General features: G+C 35.2%; 1 protein-coding gene across 19 annotated transcripts in view; it reads left to right on the top strand.

Annotated features, from left to right (window-relative positions):
• Positions 1-21,208, top strand: part of FRYL (FRY like transcription coactivator) — a 158,403-nt gene that overhangs the window by 100,054 nt on the left and 37,141 nt on the right. For 16 of the 19 annotated variants that reach the window (XR_003074813.3, XM_046941215.1, XM_046941217.1 and 13 more), the window contains 19 exons: positions 66-261; positions 1,663-1,787; positions 3,165-3,222; positions 4,185-4,276; positions 4,638-4,810; positions 5,244-5,404; positions 5,920-6,030; positions 6,919-7,073; positions 7,312-7,411; positions 8,586-8,754; positions 9,931-10,190; positions 11,306-11,446; positions 13,202-13,370; positions 14,491-14,575; positions 16,065-16,177; positions 17,146-17,296; positions 17,653-17,756; positions 18,469-18,654; positions 20,293-20,497. Coding sequence is in view for 18 of the 19 variants with exons in the window: in XM_046941215.1 (XP_046797171.1) it covers positions 66-261; positions 1,663-1,787; positions 3,165-3,222; positions 4,185-4,276; positions 4,638-4,810; positions 5,244-5,404; positions 5,920-6,030; positions 6,919-7,073; positions 7,312-7,411; positions 8,586-8,754; positions 9,931-10,190; positions 11,306-11,446; positions 13,202-13,370; positions 14,491-14,575; positions 16,065-16,177; positions 17,146-17,296; positions 17,653-17,756; positions 18,469-18,654; positions 20,293-20,497 (2,754 nt within the window). In the remaining variant the exon portion in view is untranslated. The remainder of the gene's footprint in view (positions 1-65; positions 262-1,662; positions 1,788-3,164; positions 3,223-4,184; positions 4,277-4,637; positions 4,811-5,243; positions 5,405-5,919; positions 6,031-6,918; positions 7,074-7,311; positions 7,412-8,585; positions 8,755-9,930; positions 10,191-11,305; positions 11,447-13,201; positions 13,371-14,490; positions 14,576-16,064; positions 16,178-17,145; positions 17,297-17,652; positions 17,757-18,468; positions 18,655-20,292; positions 20,498-21,208) is intronic. The other 3 variants (XM_015285494.4, XM_025149936.3, XM_015285502.4) reach the window with 1 other exon arrangement.

The raw sequence follows: 21,208 nt of genomic DNA on the forward strand, positions 1-21,208 counted from the left end.
AATAGAGAAACAAAGCCTCAGAGTCATTATTTACGATGTTGAGTTTTTTTTTCTTCTTTAAATAGCAGCCCTATCAATGCAAAGAAAGTGAATACGACTACAAGCAGTGACTCCTACATTGGGCTCTGGAGAAACTACCTGATCCTTTGCTGCAGCGCAGCATCGTCTTCAAGCTCCTCTACTTCCACTGGCTCTGTGAGATGTTCCCCTCCTGAGACGCTGGCGTCTACCCCTGACAGTGGTTATAGCATTGATTCAAGAGTAGGTTCTTCCAATGATTTCTGTAAATACTGCAGCTACATTTTAGTGGAGGTAGAGCCACTTGAGGCTTATGACAGCTATCATGATTCTTAGAAGGCTGTGTAATTTATCTGAAAATATGTTTAAAGTGCCTTTTTTCATTTGTTTTGGGTAACATTCAGTTTGTTTCTTCCAACCCATACTGTAGAGGAATTTCTACCTGTGGTTTTTCAGGCCAAATCTAATTGCGTAATGAAAACGTTAACCCAATTTCAAAGTCTTAACTGGTGATAGTGAGGAAATATTTTGCCTACAGTTCTTTTTTTACTTTTTTTTATTATTATTATTTTTATTTTTCTGTCAGAAGACCTCTGTAATTCTGGGCAAATGGCCTCACTTCTCCACTAACTGAGGAAGCGTTCTGTTCAGGCACTATACTTCATTATAGTTTTCCTAACCACAGTTTTATCTGCATTACTTCATGTTACCTGCAGGAATGGTTGAGTGTTTTTGTGTTTGTATTTTTTTTTTTATCTCCTCTTTGGCTTCCTGTAGAAGATAGGGAAGAGGCAGTGAAGATAACTCATAGATTGTACAGCAGATTGTTGGCAGAAGCAGCCTGTTCCAGTTGTTACCAAGATTCTGTCCTTAAATCTGAGAAACTGCAAAATGAAATTTTAACAGGCTTACTTCTCCTTTTAAAGAAACAGAAGATCTTATAAGAAGTTTATAAGCTCTCCTCTAAACTGAATATGCAGATGTGAATTGGAGAGCTAACAAAATTCTCATTAAGGTTTTTCTCTGAAAATGAAATATGGAAATGTTCCTATAATCGGAATGTCTTCAAGATAAGCTTGGAAGAACCTTAGAAACATATTATCCAAAGATAGCCACATAAACCTCTAAGTCACTGTTCATTTTTGATTTTCAAACTTTTGGAGATGCCTCTCACGTGGAGGATGTAAAGATATGTAATGTCGTTGCCTCTCAGCTGTCTGTAAAGGTCTTGCATAGCTGCATACTCAGCTCTTTTTGAAGAGTCATTGGCCCTAGTAACAATCTATTTCAGCTCTCTTGTGTACTCAGCACAGAGCCTCTGTAGGTTACCGAACAGATGGGGTGAAGTCTCCCAAGAGGCTTTTTAAGTTCAGTGAAAAAACAACAAAGTTCAGGGCAGATAAGTACTGATTTTTCTGAGGCGTTCTCAATTATCTTCACCCGTCTTGGTCACGACAGGGAAAGGATGTGCATTTTGTACCATTTCTGAAATTCGTCTTCAGTGCCAAAGGTCCGAAACTTTGTTTTTATCATGAGTAGTTCAAGCCAATGCTTAAGAATCTGATATTGTAGCAGATGTTTTAACCTCACTGCCTGCACGTTGGATAACTGCTTCATTCAGGTTTATTCTGATTTTCTTCTCAGATCATTGGCATTCCATCCCCTTCTTCCTTGTTTAAACACATAGTTCCAATGATGCGCTCTGAGAGCATGGAAATTACAGAATCCCTTGTGCTGGGACTTGGCAGGACCAACCCAGGAGCTTTTAGGTAATTGCTGTGTTTCATCTGGTTTTATGCTAATGAATACAAAGCTGGGGAAGCAGAACTCAGAAAAAGGCCTTCTTAAGCTTTAAAAAATCTGTGAAAACTGATTATCATTCTTTTTCTATCACTTAGCTGTGTGACAGTGGTTTTTTAGAAGCTGAACTAATTTTATTATTTTTATGCCTTTTATTGATATTAAAGACTGCCCTATGGAGGAACAGACTATGGACTGTTGACATTTACAATGTTAATTGCAGTCATGGCTGTAGAGGTACTAAACATAATTGATTACACCACTTAAACCTGCTAGAATACTCGTTTTCTCTCTTATTTTCTATTACTAATCACATGAGCTTGTCTAGTTTGTTGTGTACTCTCCACTGAAAGCCAACCTTTTAGTGTGTTTTACCAAAAAACCCTTATCATGACCAAACAAAAAAAAAACCACCCTTTTTTTTTTGTTAATCTGAACAAAAATATGCAACTATCCATTGCCATGCTTAAGTCTCATGTAATTTAATGAAAGTTTTTGCAACTTTCTGAACACCTTAATACATTTCCTGAATGAGGACCCCTGTAGCAGGGGAATCAGTCATTTAACATGAAAACTTCAGTGGATGATGCTTTTGGTATGTCTAAATTAGAACAGCACTGAAAGTACACAGAAAAATGTGGGACACTGCAGCAAATCTAAAGCAGAGCAGACAATTACTATGCTATTGATTATAAAAGTAGAATTAGTAAGTTTTACCTTAGTGTGCCTTCTGCATAGATCCGCACTGCTGATCTCTTTTCTGTTCCTTTGCCCCTTTTCATGGAGCCATGAGATAGTTGGAGTTTGGCAGAAGGAACTGAGAAAAGACTGTGAAGCTTCAGAACAAATTGGGAATGTAACCACAGCATCAAAACATTGCTTTACAGTTTTCATAGAGACTAGACTGACTAATCTGTCAGCATATCGTTATTGGCCTTAGAGAAGCAATGTTTATTAACAACTAAATGCATAGTGACAGCTGCAAGAACATAATATGATTAGCTGCCAACGTCGTTTCTGTCCAATGCTATCTTTTTGCAGCGTAAGGCTGTGTTAAACCCTGAATATGAAAGTGAATGAAAGTAATATCTGATAGAAATACAACTTAGAACTTTCTAAGTCAAAATTTAGTGTAATTATTGAGAAATCCATTTGCTGGTTTGTATTTAAATTAGGAAAATCTTCTCAGAAACATTTCTTGTAAATGCTTATTTATTTCAGAAAGCTACAAGTAAAACCTAAGGGTGTTTTAAATGCAATTTTAACACTTGTTCTGAAACATCTTTCAGTTGAGATGTTCATTTAATGGTTGTTCATATTCTTTTAATTATTTTATTTTAATTCAGGGAACTAATAGAGGAATTACATCCTATAATTAAGGAAGCACTTGAAAGAAGGCCAGAGGTAATGAGATGTTTTTCCTATATTCAGCACAGAGTTTTAGCTATCTTCTCAAAAATGATAGTAAATAACTGTTAGTTATGCTACTGCACCTAAAAGCTGTCAGTATATACCAGGTAACAAATTAAATTCAGTGTGAGCTGTTTATAGAGGAAGAGTTCTGTTTTGAACTCTGTATTATTCTTGTATCAAAGGAGTTTAGTTTTCAATGACTAGAAATTACTGTAAGCTTTTCCACATTCTTTAATTTGTGTTGCCTAAGCATAGTTTAACATAGTTAAATACTGCCTGCAATTAGTAGTTCCTAAGATGGCATTGATTTCTACTGTCAACCAGCTTTGTTTAGTTCTATAAAATGGAAATGGCTGTGAGCTCACCTGGCTGTCTGCCCTGAATAAAAATCTTCTGATGGAGAGGATGTTTTACTGCGGGGTTTAGAAGCCCCTGTAGGTATCCACAGAAATAATAATCTCTGTAAACACAAACACAGATGATTATTCAGTATTTTTTATGGTAACTATTGTGTTCATACTTGTAGTAAATTCATAATGAAATACAGATGATGAGAAGGAACATGACTTTTGTTTCAGAATGTTACTGGAGTATACTGTGTTCTCTTAGTCTAACATGCACAGAAAGATTGGTATTGTACTTCAGTTCATTGTTTTATATATCACACTTCATGACAGGGGAGTGACAAGATAAAAAGTGTATTATTTCATTAATGCATGTAATAATAAACTTAATGTATTTTGCAGTTAGAAAAGGAATAACTTTTCTTCACTGCCCTATCTGTTAAAATAGGTAGGCATTCTGGTAACTGATCGTAGAAGTTTTGCACCCCTGATAATCCATGCTAATTGTCTCGATATGTCTAGATATAACAATGCTTTTTTGTGGCATGCAGTTTTATGGGGTTTTTTTTTCCCTACTTCATCTAATTCTGTGTTTCCTCTGTTGAGCAGAACATGAAACGGCGCAGGCGTCGGGATATTTTACGTGTACAACTAGTACGAATATTTGAACTGTTGGCAGATGCTGGTGTCATTAGTCACAGGTGGGGCTGCACTGATAAGCAGGATCACTATGTAATATAGATATCTATAGCAAAGTATTAATTAATTTGTTGTGTTTCTAAAATTGCGTTTGCTTCATTAACAATTACTCCCAATGTAAGAACTAATTCTGTGGAAGGAGGAGTGACCTGTGAAAAATAAGCCTTACTTATTTGTTTACTTTCACCGCAGTTTTTTATTTAGCAAGGAAAGAAGCTTGGGGAAAAACTGACTTTGAATTCAGTGTTTGCAGTGATGAGGTTTTACATCTATGAAAGAGAAAGAGATAAGGATTGGTTTTTGTTGTTTTTTTTTTTTTAAAGGTGTATATTTAGCATACAGTTTAATATTTTTGTTTTTAAGTGCAAGTGGTGGCCTTGATAATGAAACACATTCCCTCAACAACACTTTACTTGAGTATGTTGATCTCACAAGACAACTCCTAGAAGCAGAAAATGAAAAGGATTCTGATACATTGAAAGATATCCGATGCCATTTTAGTGCCTTAGTGGCAAATATCATTCAAAATGTTCCAGGTATGTAAAAAGATCTTAATAACTTCTGATAGACTGTTTTTATTTCATTTTATTTTTGTTAAAGCATCAAAAAATTCTACTTACCTGAACTTGCAGAATACATTAATAAAAATATACCATCAGTTCTGAACACAACTTCAGCAATGAGGGTTTTTAAGAGAGGTGTCTGATACTGTTTAGAAGCTACAAGTAGCTTTCTCACTTAGCAAAAGTCTTCTTGGCTGGCAATGCATTTACGTTTTTTAGGTTAATAAATAGCTTACCCTTATACCTCGGTGACATTAGGCAGGATAACAGCAAAATTACATCCAGCTATTATGATTTTGAAATAGTGTCTTTATTTTTTCCCTTTCGTAGTCTGATTCTCTTCTATGTACATTATTTTAAAAAGTGATACAAAAAGTGCTTCTAACTTTATTTTCTTTTCTTACAGTCCACCAGAGAAGAAGTGTCTTTCCACAGCAAAGTCTCCGCCACAGTCTATTTATGTTGTTCAGTCATTGGGCAGGTCCTTTTAGTATCATGTTTACTCCCCTGGATAGATACAGTGATAGGAACATGCAAATCAACAGACACCAATACTGTGCATTAAAGGTATTTCAATCCTTTTTGAGCTTTGAAAATAAATTCCCATGTTGATTTTGCTAATGTATATTTAACACCTCGGCTTTTTGGAGATGGTTTTCATATCCCCGTCATTTATGACTTTGTTATTTCTCTGTTCTACCTATTTGCTCATTTTTGATAATCTGTTTTTTTGCATACTGTAAACCGTTGCACTTAGTAGGAGAATTACCTAAAATTACTAGTAAATGTTGACTTCCCATGACTTTTCAGCTGACTAAGGAGAAAGACTTTCATGTAAAGTTCATTAGTAACAAAAACATCATATAAACTCCTGCATAAGTCACTTTTCACTTTTACTTGAGAGTTCAGAGTAACCTGATTTGGTTTTAGTATTTCTTTAACAAGATGTTATTCGGTTTTTGTTAGCCTTAGTCTTTCTCATCTGTCAGAATAGACTGTAGTTTTTTGGGATTTTAATGGGTTTGATAAAAACACATCTGCTGTATCTGAGCTATTAAAATGTACTGTTTTACTTTCTAAAGGCTATGTCTGCTGTACTGTGTTGTGGCCCTGTGGCAGATAATGTTGGGCTCTCATCTGATGGCTATTTATACAAATGGCTGGATAATATTCTGGATTCACAGGATAAGAAGGTAATGCAGGCAATGTAAATATTGGTTTGCAACTATCAGTGCTTTCAACATAGGCATTCATGAATTATTGTGGTCACATTGACCCGAGGGCTTTAGAGTGGCTTATGCCTAAAGCTCTTAGGAGTGCATATTTTTGCCTTGTCCTTGACACACTATCACCAAGTTGAGGAAGGCAGTCACCAGGCATGTTCTGAGCACAGACAAAGCAGAACTAAAGAGGAAAGGGCTGAAACGGGTTTCTTATAATTTATAAACTAATCAGCTAGATAAAGTTGTAGTAATGAGTACAAGCTTCAGAAACATAAAGGAGACAAGATTTTTAACATGAAGTCTGTGAGACTCCAGTGTCCATTGATGGGGTCCTATGGAATTCTGAAGACCAAGCTTTACATCTACTTAGAAAAGCCAGCTTTACATCTAAAAGATAGGGCCTCCATTGCACTAATACTGTGATAGCATAAAATTGCTGCTCCAGTGGGCTAGATTCAGGGGATTATGCAAGCCTCCGGATGGATTGGTCCCTTGTATCCCATTGTGGAATACCTGTCTATATTTAAGTGCTTTTCTGTATCTGATGCCTTCAGATCCATGTTCAGAAAAGAGTAAATAGCACAATATGGGCTTGGAACTGAGAAAAAGGAAGGTTAGAGCTATCTAGTTGTTTACTTCTTTTACTGTGTGTACAGTTTGGACATTAAACAGTTTGATAGATTATCTGTTATTTTTAACTGTGGACTCATTATTTTTAGCTGGAATAATTTTTGTGCATTACAGATGTTTTGGATTAAATATCTATTTCCCTCTTTTATGCCATTTTTATAAGTTGGCCCTTTTTTATTTTTTTATTTTATTTTATTTTATTTTTAATTGGTTCATTTCTGAATGCAGGTTCACCAGCTGGGCTGCGAGGCAGTTACGCTGCTCTTGGAACTCAACCCTGACCAGAGTAACCTCATGTACTGGGCCGTAGACCGGTGCTATACAGGTTCCAAGCGGGTAGCAGCTGGCTGCTTTAAAGCCATAGCCAGTGTGTTCCAAAACAGGTACTACAGAATTTTTCAAAACTTTCATTTTCCAAGCATAATTTCATTTAGAACATTTTTTCCTCCCTTAAAGAGTAGAGATCACTCGTGTTTGTGTGCATGTGTTACTAGAGAAGCTTTCTGAAATGTTAGGCTATTCCATATCATACCCCCTATGAATTAGATTTTACTTAATAAATTCAAATTAAAAAAAAATCAAATTAATGTTATTTATTTCATGTTTGCAATTTTTCCCTAGGGATTACCAGTGTGATACAGTGACCCTTCTAAATCTGATACTGTTTAAAGCAGCTGATTCTACTAGGGCTATCTATGAAGTTGCTATGCAACTATTACAGGTTTGTAAGCTCATTTTGATTCAATTGTTTTTGTTTTAAAAATTAGAACGATCTCTGTGCACTGAAAATAACAGCAACAAAACCCACAAAGATATTTCTGGTATTATTTAGTTGTTCTTTCTCTAAGAAATTGTGATGTATGTTTTTCTTCTCTGTTTTTATACATAGTTAGCCCAGATCCTTACTTGACTTAAGTAGATGTCAGCAAAATATGTCTGTTTTCAAGAAGTAAGCCCTAACGACTTAGATTTTCACAACATATGCTTTTTTAAGATATATAACCTAAATGAAGAGTTTTCTGATTTGACACTACAAGAGTGTTGTATGGATCAGTTTTTCTAAAAGCATCTCAGAAAGAAGTGTGTTGCTTCTGTTGCTTTGCTCTCTTTACTGATGTAGCTGTCAGTTTCCTGATTTTTGCATTGGTGCCAAACATTTTCCTTATCCATCAACATGGAGAGCTTAGGTGGTTAGCAGAAATGTTGTTTGTCATTTTCTTCTGCTAATTCCTTTCCAAAGACATTTAGGGGTAATACAGGCAGCGCTAATATATATATATATATATATATATATATATACTGCACGTAGCTATATATATATACTGCACGTAGCTCGTAAGTCATTTTAGAGGTTTTTCCCAGTGTCCTTGTCAGCTAAATTAAGCAGTAAAATCCTTTCTGAAGTCATACTGTTGCTGACTTGTCAGCACTCACAGCATTCTCCCTTCCAGTCCCACTTTCTTATCAAGTGAACACCGCTGCTTAAGACCAGCCAAAATTAATTTTGAATGTGCTGAACTGCTTTAGCCTCCCTCTGCATCTCTGGCGCATCAAAGATTGTGTCTTCTGTTTTTGTCTCAAGAGCAGAAATTAATATTGTTTGGAAATAAAAGTATTCAGTGGTATTTTGCAATTTGTTACAGAAAAATATGTATTGGATAAGTTATTTTGAGAAAGCAAACCTCATTTTATCATTGGAAATTCATCAAATGAAATGAGTGCTGGTTATTCCATGGAATTGCCACGGTGTTTGTGAACACAAGAGATGTATGGATATCTATCAGATGTAAGGCATTAAATGAGACTAGTTACATAAATTTTAAAGGTGTTTTTTGTATGAAGACTTGCAATATAACTTTGTACAGAGCTTCAAATTCTAAACATTGCTGTTGTAGATCTTGGAACCAAAGATGTTCCGTTATGCTCACAAACTGGAAGTTCAGAGGACGGATGGAGTTTTGGGTCAGCCTTCTCCTTTACCACATCTGTATTCTGTGTCATACTATCAACTGTCAGAAGAATTGGCAAGGACTTATCCTGAGCTAACTCTTGCCATCTTCTCAGGTATGGTTTAAAATAAATCAATATAAAGATCATCGGGTCTGGAATCTTTTACAAAATGCATAGTTCATAATTCACTAGAATAAGGAACACAAGATAATGTCTTCATAGTAAGTGGAGAAAATTGAATTTACTGGGTAACAATTTTTGTTTATTCCTATTTGTAATATATTAAAGAGGAAACAGAATGAATCAAATATACTTTACTGACTTTCTAATATACTAAAGAGAAATCATGCATTAATAATTTCCAAATGATTTTCAAAATTTCTCTTCTGTTATTCTTTCTAGTATTTTTGTTTACTGTAGATTACTTAAAAATAATATTCTGTAACATCTTAAACATCTTAAATCTTGCAGAATAATAACCTCTGGTATAAATTAAAAAAAAAAAAAAAGAGCAAGGACAAATGTAAGAAAAGTTTTAAAGTGCTTTTTTGCCAAATTGGCATATTTTACATGCTTTAGGTTTTCTAGAACTAGAAAAAAAATTTCTTTAGTTTTAATACTTACTAAACACAATGTGATATAGTGTATTTTTTCCCCCTGGTGACTTGAATTGGTTTGTCCTTACTGTTTATATAAGAAATGAGCAGTGCTGAAACCCTACTCATTAGTTTGGTTTGCCATGTTTTTAACTGTGTAACGTGCAATGCATACTTGTTTCATCAGGGCTCACTTTTGTCCTGGAAAGCATTACTTGTGCTTTCCTCTTCATAGAAGTGAAGCTGGCACATAGGGATTGGATTTTGTTTTCCATTTTCACTGAAAAGCTACTAGGAGAATAAAACTAGCTTGTATTTTGCAAGAATTGGTAAATGAAACAAGCATGAAGTGGAGAGAGATAATGTTAAGCTTACTTATCATAACTTTCAGCAACTAACAAAACTATCAGAACCTACTATGCACTTTCTTGTTTGTGCATCCAAATCTGTGTGTGTGTGTGCACATATAGCAGTTCAGTTTCTTCAACTGTGCTGTTTGTCGGAAGAGTCTTCAATTGAAGAATACTGATGAGGTTATGAAGTAGCATGGGTTAGTTAAATAAAAAAATATGTCACTATCAGTGTTTTCTTATGCTAGTGTGACGTTCTGGATTCATTGTAGTGATTGTTATTAAGAAAACAATTCTAATTAATGATGCGTGATTTATGTATATATATAATCTTTGAATTACAGAAGTAAGCCAGAGAATCCAAACGGCTCACCCAGCTGGGAGACAGGTGATGCTGCATTATCTGCTGCCATGGATGAACAATATTGAGCTGGTAGACTTGAAACCTTTGCCAACCATTCGGCGGCAAGATGAAGATGAAGAAGATTCTTTGAAGGATAGAGAAATAATGGTGAACAGTAGGCGCTGGCTACGAGGAGAAGGCTGGGGATCACCGCAGGCTACAGCCATGGTCCTGAACAACCTTATGTATATGACTGCAAAGGTAAAAACTAGTTGGTATTCCAGGAGACTGTTGTGTTTAGGGAGAATACTGTTCAGAGATTATGTGTTACAGACTTGCAAGAGTTAGTGCTCATATTAGTCTGCTTACTTGTGAATACCCAAATTATAGTTTTGAGTTTTATATATAATATAAATAGTTCAATAGCTATTGCATATAGCAGTTGCATATAACTGTTTTTCAATATAGATGTCTGTTTTGATAGATAATACCTAGTCCGCTCTGTACCTGTGATCTCAAAATGGAATTTTGGAAGTGACTTTGTAACTCTGATAGTAAATCTGCTTGATAGAACAAATTCTCAACTACAAAACAATATTTTTCAACATGGGAGCCACCATTAGCTATGCATTTTCACCAGTGATAAACAAGAGCCTGCATACCATGCTTGTCAAAACCTGCACCAGCGGAGGTGACGCGCTGTTGCTGTTGCTGAAACACTCACCCACCGCCTCACCATACTCACGTGCACTGTTTGGTCTCCATAAATGTTCAACAAGTGTTGATGAATGTCAACACATGCCATTTTTTTCCACGTGGGGGAATTTGATGGCACACCTTTGCTACATACGCACTTCCATGTCAGATACCATTTTGTCAGACTGTCCCACTGTTGCCATCTGTAAGAGGGCAACAAAATATAATGGAATATTGGTGGGGAAGTTCGGCCTCTGCTGCCGTTCCATCAACATCCACTTCTAATGTCATTGTCCAACATAATAAAATAGGAGGCATTACTTTTGGAGCAGCCTTTGTACAATAATATCGTTAACGTACATAAATAACAAAGCTTATTTTCATTTTTGATATTTTTATTAAAACAGTAAGAAAATAAAAGAGACCAATAAAACTAGTGGGATATTGACTGATGGGATATAAGTGAGAGGTATTGCTCTCTTTTAAAATCTGGTTGAGACACGATCAGATTTTTTAGTTGAATATTGGATTGCAAATCTATACATTCCATTTGAAAAATGTATTTATGTTGAATGAAAATGGAGTTTCAGATATACAAAAAAATTGATGATTTTTTTTGGCAGTCTTGAAACAAAAATTCTGCTGGAGTTTTCAGGGGAGATATTTACTTTGTTTTCCAGTATGGTGATGAAGTGGCTTGGTCTGAGATTGAAAATGTCTGGACAACTTTGGCAGACAGCTGGCCAAAGAATCTGAAAATAATTTTGCACTTCCTGATCAGTATCTGTGGAGTGAACAGTGAACCCAGCCTTTTGCCTTATGTGAGTATATTGTATGAGTCTCCTCAGTGTTACTGGTGTTTTAGAAATTAACTGAGTCTCTAGCACTAAAGATCACTAAGCAAAAAACATGAGGTAGTATTTCTGATACCCAAATACGGCAAGGTAATAGTATAGCCCCATGTTTTATGACCAATGTATACTGTGAATAAATCGAATGCAAAGTGTACATAAACCTGAAGGGAAGGTACAAAGCAAAGAGCCAGACTCTCTTTGGTCATGCGCAGTGCCAGCGTGAGGGAGAGGGCATAAACTGAAAAACAGGAGGTTCCCTATCAGCCTCAGGAAGCTCTGCAGGTAAAGACTGAACATTGGCACAAGTTGCCCATAGAGACAATGGAATCTTGGAGATTCCTATAAGCTGTCTGGACCATGCTCCTGGGCAGCCTGCTCTGGTTGACTCTGCTTGAGCAGCAGGACCTCCAGAGGTCCCTGCCAACTTCAACCTTTCTGTGATTAGTGTACTAATTCTAGAAATAGGCTTATGGGATTAAATGGACACTAGCTGTCCCTGGCAAAGGAAACCTTTTGCTATTTCAATGACAAGTTCAAGAGGCAAGGAATGCTTTTCAAGGTAATAAATATATGGTTTGCTGAAAGCCTGTAGAACTTTAAAGAAGCCTGCCATTGAAGATGAATGATCCAAGTATTTGTAAAATGAAACAAAAGGTTTTGAGAAAATAATTTCTCTGATGCTGGTAGTCTTCTGTTTATGAAAGTAGCAGTAACTTACTGCAGTTTACTCAGTGATAAGTCTGAAACAAAGCCATCTGTCAGTTATGAGCTGTCAAAATTCAGAGTGTCCTGGATGGACCACAGACATGATTTAGTAAGATTTAGATTTTTAGTATGATTTAGATTTTTTAAAAAGGAAAAGATTTATTGAACATCTGTTTTTGCATTTTTGTTCCTTTGTCATTAAAAAAAAGAAACTTGGAGATTGATTGATAATTTTAGATTAGATTTTTAGATTTCGTTCCATATATACACTGATCCATCATAGCACCCTTCCATCATAGTATGTAAATCAGCAGCCACAGATAGTTTCTGTCCATTAGGAAGAAATAAGATGGTTCCATAACTAATATTTTCATCAGAGAAATGTAATAGGTTTTGCTAACAGTCCAAAAAAGTAGATGTGAAGTCAACAAAGAAAGAAAGAGGTATCTGTGATAAGTCTGTATTTTTATATGTATGTGTGCATGTGTGTGAATATGTAGGACTTATAATACTGTGTTTTTACAAAGGTCATTTTGAGTTCATTGGGTGGCAGCTGTTCTCATAGCAAATCAGAAAATCTAGCAGTGAAGCCCCAAAACTTTCCAATATAGTTTGAACCAGGACACAAAGTAATTCCATGAGCCAAACATCCTAAATTTCTTAGCATTTTACTTACCATTTCTTAGTGTCATTGGCCAAATCTTAATCTCAGATGTTGCTAAAACCTTCATTAGAAAAAGCTATTTCTGGTTCTTAAACAGTGGTCATTGAACTGAGATTAATTTTTGTGATATTTCTGATGCTTGCTGGTGTTTCTGTCTGTGGAAAGTGTTTTTGTTTGCTTTTAGAACTAGAACAAGTTGCAGGTATCCTTACTGGCACTACAGGTAGATAGTGGTTCTAATGAGTTTAGATGATCAAATCTTTTATTTTATTTTATTTTTAAATCACTATGGCAAGAATTGTGTTTATGTGTATTACTTTTTTATGTACATATACTTTTTTATTTGATGGCAGGTAAAGAAAGTTATTGTTTATTTGGGTAGAGACAAAACAATGCAACTACTGGAAGAGCTGGTGAGTGAACTTCAGCTTACAGATCCTGTCAGTTCAGGAGTCACCCATATGGATAATCCACCATACTACCGCATTACTTCCAGCTATAAAATCCCTTCTGTCACTTCAGGTGAGAATTTACTGAACTTAAACTGTTAGTGCTGGCAACAACAAACAAGTTTCTATTAATCACTTAAAAATATTGGAGTTCATCTGTAGATATTTGATAGGAGTACAGTGTCCTATTTCTTTTAGTTATGATAGAATTTCTATTCTAAAAGATTGGCAGGTCTTCGATTATCCACAGTTCTTATTGAAGAGTATCTGAAAGACTCGCAAGGAACAGGATTGTATTGTTATTTATGTTAGACTTTGTCTGCATTCAGATCTTGCACTGTTTACCCTCAATATATCACTTCTATGTCTGTTCAGCTAAACAACTGGGATGTTTTACATCTTTAAATACAACTTCAGATCATGTTTTTGGTGAAGCATCTTTCAAAGAGAGCCACATAAGACTTGGATGGGAGTATCTAAGGAAGGATTTAGCTTTTCGGCTGCAGAGCTGTCAATGCTCTGAAGCAGCCTGGGCCTATCACCTAGGGATTACCTGGATAACAAGGTGGTTGCATTGGTACTTGTTGATGAAAGTGTTTCAAATGTATTAAAAATAGTATGGAGCACTTAAACCGTAGTGTTTATCAAGAGTAACAAAGTAGAGAGAAGAAGGTGCAAAATTTTTCGCAATTATGATCAGGTAAGTGTGATACTTAATAGTTTCTCTTAAAAAGAGATTGAGATAAGCTTCATTGAACACTGTTAGGTTTTAATCCCTAATCTGTTTGAGTTTTGAATTAACTGCATACCAAAGTCCAACTGTGTTTTACAGATGAATAGAATAAAGGAAAGAAAGGAGGAGATATCTGGGTCCTGCTTCAAAAACAAGCCTTTCTGCTTCATTTACTCTGAAGACTTAGAGATTCCTGGAATTATTTGCTTTCTTTCTTTTTTTTTTTTTCCCAGTTAGTGAGATTACTGTAGCAGTTCAGAATCTTTTTAGTCCACACAATATTTTTTTTTCTCATACATGAAAGTAGTCACTGCTGCTGCGTTTGTATTTGTGCCCGTTGCTGTGGCGTGTGCCTGTTTAGGAGTCTTGGCATGGACAAGTAAATAAGGGTCATTGTATATAGCTTAAGTCTGCTTTGCTTTTTTATTCAGTTACCAATGTCTTTGTCCATAATTTACAGGTACCACTTCTAGTAGCAATACAATGGTAGCTCCTACAGATGGCAACCCTGACAGTAAACATATAAAAGACAGCATTGAAGAGAAGTAAGTATCTCCTCAGAGATCAGTCAGTAGTTAAATTACAAGAATTCCTGGTAGCTTCTATAAATACTTGCATCTCAATGGCTTTGATATGTCTGTGCTGCAGGAAATATATGTTTAAGTTCTACAATTTGATGTTAAGCAAAAAAAACTGGAATACTATTTGGGATTAATGGTCAGGCTTTGCACTGCTGTAGCTAAATGTCTAAATTAATTATTTATCACTTATATATTTACCTAAGAGAAATTATACTGTATATGTGTATGGATATGTTGAAGGCAAAACAACCAGTTTAGTAATGTAGCAAATTCTGATACTGGTTCCCTAGCTCACAAATCAGTGATATCCAAATGTTGATAGTTTATTCTCCCACATACAGCATGTTAATGTCTATGTGTAGCGAGATCCCTTGCAGCTACAAGAGATCTTGTAGGATGCCTCCCTCCCTAATTTTTGACATTCTTTAGAGTCATCTTTTGGAGGAACTTCCCAAATAGCAGTACTAGTGTGAGTGTAGTGGAAAGCAAGGAGCTGGTGTGGAAAGCATGCTTTCATTGTGTGTCAAATGCGAGCTAGCTAACCTTACAGTGAAAGATGAGCAAGCATTCCTTAATTAGCATTAGAAAATGTGTGCACATAAAAATGTGTGCACAGGCCATTACTGTAGAGTAATGTAGCTGTAATGTAGGTTATTTGTGATGACTTGTTTCCAAGCCTTAGACATATTTCTGCAGCAAATACAAAAGTAATTGTATTTCTCTAATTATAGCAATGTAATTTCCCATTTGAACAATTTTCTTCTCCAGGATGATGATATCAATATAATTAGATTGGTAAATGTATTGACAGAGACATGCCTCATACTTCAATTAAAACAAATTATAGAAGATTATGAAATCTGAGGTGTCATTCAGAATTTGTCCTACCGAGGCACAGACAAGTATTTGGCTGCTTTTCAGGGTTGAGCTGAAGAAGCTTTTAAAGTAATGATGGCAGTTTTGAAAGTCTGTGAAAGTTTTGGCATCTGTTGTAGTGCTGTCTAAAACCTCCCTGGAGTAAATGCTTTTTGATACGATATACTGTGTATATCTTGGCTTGAAAAGAGAAAGGAGTTATAGAAGCTATGTCAAAAGAGCTTGGAAATTGTGCTTCAGTTTCTCTGACTTCCTTTTAGTTTATCAGATTAATGAGGATCAAAGAATCATTTCATCGTTAGTGAGAAGAATGTGTAATAGCAACACGTATTAATGTTTTAAATGCTAATGGAAATGATTTATCAAATTGATTTGTACTGGATTCCCTCCTCAAATACCCTTATGTAGCATTGCTGCAGGAGGTCTTACACAGCTGAGATGTTTTATATCATATTGTATAATTGTCCTTGTGAGATGAAACATTTTTGCATAAGTTTTATTGAAATACAGAGACCCTGATTGATTAGTTTTTACAACAGAATGTCAATGACTAATGTCTCTTTATTTGTTCCTGCAGTTATGCACATCTAGACATCTACAGTGGGTTGAACAGTAACTTAAACCGTCAGCACCACAGACTGGAATCTCGCTACAGCAGCAGCTCTGGAGGATCATATGAAGAGGAAAAAAGTAATATTTTAATCTATAAATATTTCTATGTGTAGAAAATGAAATTTTCAAAAATTAGTGCTTTTGCTGAAGCACTTTTGGAACATGACGACATAGTGATAAATAAAGAGGTTTTTGCATGAACTTATTTTATACATATATATATATTTAAATAATGTAGTATAATATATATTTGTATTATTATTATTATTTACATTCCCCAGTCTTGGTTCTGCTGTTGGGATCTTGCACATTTGATTGCAGTACAGTGTGCAAGGGAGATCAACACGCCTTCTTTCCTTACCTTGTAATCCTGAATGACCTGTGAACATCATCGCAAGTGAAGCAGTTTCATTCCATTTCTTTGCCCCTGTCAGCACGAAAGGTAGAATGTTAGGCTGAAGAAATAGAAGTGAAATTAGCAGGTGGAAAATTAAATGAATGAGGAAAAAGATGAAAGAAAATAAGTTAAAAAAGAAAAAAAAAGACAAAATTAGAAGTGATTATTCTTTTAAACAGCAGCAGTACCTGTTTAAAAAAAGAGCATATAAAACTTCCTAAGAATCCTTATCAAAGGAAAGTATTGCAGGGAGGAAAGATCTTGCAGTGTATCTCTAGTTAATTTTCTAGCTTGCTTTAATTAATTTATTCTGATCTGTGTTCTGTTTTTTTTGAGGTGCAGGTGTAAGGATAAAATCAAAATCTTTTCTGAAACTCCCATCTACTTTTGGAGGCATTTCTTTAACAGAGGCTTATTGACTGTGTCTGCTCTTGTACCAAACTAACCCAAATTTTCATTGCCTGTATTCAACTGCTGCATATGGGCCTCAGTTTGTCAAGAATTTAAAAATATTTAGAAGGCTGTAAAACAGGAACAGACAATTTCTATATTGTATAACAATCTTTAGAAGACTATATAATACAGAACTACACATATTGAGGGTGTTTGTTTTTATTTTTCTGGTTTGTTTTTTCATCTGCTGGGTTAGGTGATTCAATGCCTCTGTATTCAAATTGGCGGTTGAAGGTGATGGAGCACAATCAAGGAGAGCCTCTCCCTTTTCCACCCACTGGAGGTTGCTGGTCACCCTTAGTGGATTACTTGCCTGAGACAACTTCTCCAGGCATGTCTCTGCACAGGTAATTGTTTTTACAGTTGTTAAATGCTTGCTGATGGCAACTCAATACTTTTCAATTTCTGTTGTACAAGTACAGGAATTTAAACATAGTGAGTTTAAAGATTATATATTAAGATAGTACAATTATTTTCTGTGGTTTTACATATTTGGCACTTCTAAGATTTTTAAACTTTTTATTCTGGGGAACTGGAGTTTCTCCATCTTCACTGTGAGCATATGTATTTTCCCTTAATGCATGTTTGTGGGTGTTTGTAACTAGACTTGAGAGAATACTGTTCAGAAGCATTTTAAGTTCTTTGCAGCTCTACATAAAGATTGTATGTTATATTCTGCTAACAGGTTTATTTTTGTTTTTAGATGCAACATAGCAGTGATCCTTTTGACTGACTTGATAGTTGACCACAGTGTGAAAGTGGAATGGGGAGGTTACTTGCATCTTTTGCTTCATGCCATTTTTATAGGTACCAACATTCTAGAAATATTTTTAGTTACTTACAAACTGTATCTAAGGACATAGCTCTTCTTTTCTCCATTTAAATTAGTGTTTACCATTGTATTTAAATTTCGTCAATATGTTAATGTTTACAGACACAGCTTTAACACAAAACGTGGAAAGGACTGCTGTATTGCTAAAAACCCGCCCTATTCACATACCCATGATGGCCTATTTGAAAACTTACTTTCAAAAAATAAAAACAGCGTTCCTTTTCCTTTCGAAAAAGACTTCACCTAAATACCTTTCAACTTGGTTAAAATGAATATAATTAAGATGGATTGCTATTGTTCAAAAGCAATTTGGTGTACCACTTTTTTCCTCTGTCTTCTTGTAGAAGACAAAGTGAAATTCTGCTTATTTTTTCTTTCTGTTTGTCTTTGTTGTAGTTTTCATACAGAGAACATACTAATTTCTGACTGCTCTGTAAGAAACGAGGATATATTTATGTTTGTTAAACGATGTGCTTTGTTTTTATATTTGAACACTGAAAAAGCATCTAAGGATGGAAGAAATAGCTTCTGTATCTAGCAGGAATCGTGTGCAGTTAATTATTTCATTATGTGTCTGCCTGATAAAGTATAACATAACAATTTGAAGAACTGCTATTTTTATAATAATCAAGTTAAATGTGCTCTCTGCATTTAATAAAACTTTTCCATTTTTTTTGTCTGTGTTAGGTTTTGACCACTGTCACCCTGAAGTTTATGAGCATTGTAAACGACTGCTTTTGCATCTGTTGATAGTGATGGGATCTGGCAGTAATGTCCAATCAGTTGCTTCTGTCCTACTCAGAAACAGAGAGTTCAATGAGTCCAGGATGCTTACTGTCAAGCAAACTACACATTTAGATTATACTTTTACAGGTATGCTTTTACACTTGTTAAAATGACATGGGAAGTTTACTTGTAGGTGTTATCATGATCTCTTTTACTATACTATTTTTCAGAGCCCTCAGTAGTAAGGTACATTTTATTTCAGCTCTGCCTAGCTGGTTAAAAAATATTTTAAGACCAAGTGAGTACTGTTCACATTCGCACTTTGTGCCCCATTGTCAGAGTTGTGAGCTCAGTTGAGCAATTAATTAATAATTAAAAAAACAGAAGAAATTCTATGCTTTGGATCTGTAATAGCACAGTTTTTAAGATGTTTCTAAAATAAAAACAAAAAAAACCCCAAAAGCCAGGAAAGTGCATCTCTTACCTGGGCATGGGAACTTTGAGTTTCTGACTTCGGTCTTTTGTCATCGTTTAATAACCTAGCAGAATATTCTTGTGAGGTCTACCTATACATCACAATATCATCATTATGCAACAGATTATATGTTTTTTGTATAACTGTGGAAGTAATAGGTGTGAGCCTTATGTATTTTCTAAAGAAAAGTGGAAAGAGTATTTCATATGAATTCAGTAGGTGGCAGTATGTTGCTATAAAATCTGTTGGCTCCATTCTGAAATCAGAAGTGCTTTTGTTTCTGACCAAAAATATGCATGTTTTCTGCATCTGATAATTCAGTTATGAGGAATTAAAAAGTGGGCATAGTCAAGGAATTATTTTTTGTAAACCTATCCACAGAACTTTACTAATGCAACTGTGCAACCATTCTGTTCCTAATCTTTGCAGTTTTGAGCAGAACTTTCTAGACATGACACAGTATTATGCTATGGTTACTGAACAAAAATATCTAATAGAAACTGCAATATGATCAGTATCAAATATTTCCGTATGGGAATTAAAATAAGGTCTTTACATGTATGTAGGCCTAGAACAAGCAAATTGATGTAAACTTTTCTTTGAAACAGGCAGTGCCTCAGCCCTGTAGCTCAGTAGATTGACTATTTATTTATTTATTTATTGGTGTTGGTCAGTGGGTTTCAACTTCATGTACAATTGTTACAGACAGAGATTCATAATTGTCTTCTTTTCTCAGTTTGCTTTCTCCTAGCAGCTCGTCAATGTAGGCATAATGTGAGGAGACGGTACAGTTCTCTTTCATGGCCTCATGATTCTTTTGATGGAGAGCAGCAACTATGTTAAGCTAACTTCAGAAGCTGTGCAGCCAGAAAGGCCCTACTTAGAATTGATTCACTAGTTAAAACTTATTGTTTGCTGACTTAAAGTGCTGTCAGTTACAGTGGGACTGAGTTTTAACAGCAACAAAAAATTATCTGGATGTTATTTGTAAGCAGTTTGGATCACTTGTCTCAACTTTCTCTACTCCATAATGAGATGCTTCAGAGACTGTTGAGCTGTTGTTTCACTGTATTACCAAAACATAAATCAAACAGCGTCCAGTGATTCAAAACGAGGAATCTAACTGTTCCTTATTAAGGGTCCGGTCATGCTAAGGCTTTGAAAATTTGTTGATTCCATTTGAAATTATTGCATCCATGAAATTATTCTCATTATATTTGTTAATTTACTAATTTTTATAGGGCTCATTTTTCTTTTTATTTATTTAGTATTGAACTGTTGAGCTCATGATGATCTCATTTTTATTTCAGCAGGTGTTCATGATTTTATACCTGATTACCAGCCCTCCCCAATGACTGACTCAGGGCTTAGTTCAAGTTCTACCTCTTCTAGCATCAGCTTAGGAAATACGAGTGCTGCCATGTCTCATATGCACACCACCATCCTCAACGAGGTTGACATTTCAGTAGAGCAGGATGAAAAAGTAAAAACTCTCATAGAATTCATTACCTCAAGGTAAGATTTTAGTTTTCATTTTTGTTAAGAAAAATGTTGTATCAGTAAGAATATTGAGTCTAACCCTGAAGGGTTTTTATGTGGTGCAGCTTATGAACAATTCTAACTCTCCAACTATTTGAAAGAATTTCCTTGTCCTGATTGTTTAAAAGTCTTTTACTATGCTCCACATAGATTTATAATCATTGCTTTCCACATATTTTCTTCCATCCTGGTGAAAAAATACAGAAAAATGATCAGGAAGTTGCAAGATTTGTGGAAAAGTTATGGATTGACTTAGAGAAAAAAGCTGGGATTTGGGGGAGGGGTAGGGGGGGAGAATTAGTGGCAAAGAACATCTGTAAGAAAAAAAAGCAGCACTTGTTCAGTTTATATGTATATATAGTATATATGTATATATAGTATATATAAAGCTTTCAAGATCGTGTAAGGCTGAAATCTAATTTACTTAATCAAAAGTTGATGAGAAACTTGCCAACAACAACAAAAAAAGATTTTCATAGCCCTGAAATTAGAATAGTGTAGTTTATTGCTGGGAAGAAAAAGATAAGAAAGAATGTGGTTTTAACTGTTGCATAATGGTGGTAGCTGCAACTGGCTTTTTGTTAGGTAACTGAATATCGCCTAATGGAGAGCATCTCTGTAGATTCACACTGTTCAGTTAGAATTGATACATTGCTTTTCCCTGTTCCTTACTTTTCTGTGTATTAT

The sequence above is a fragment of the Gallus gallus genome, chromosome 4 (genome assembly GCF_016699485.2).
Source record: "Gallus gallus isolate bGalGal1 chromosome 4, bGalGal1.mat.broiler.GRCg7b, whole genome shotgun sequence".
NCBI classification, from domain to species: domain Eukaryota; kingdom Metazoa; phylum Chordata; class Aves; order Galliformes; family Phasianidae; genus Gallus; species Gallus gallus.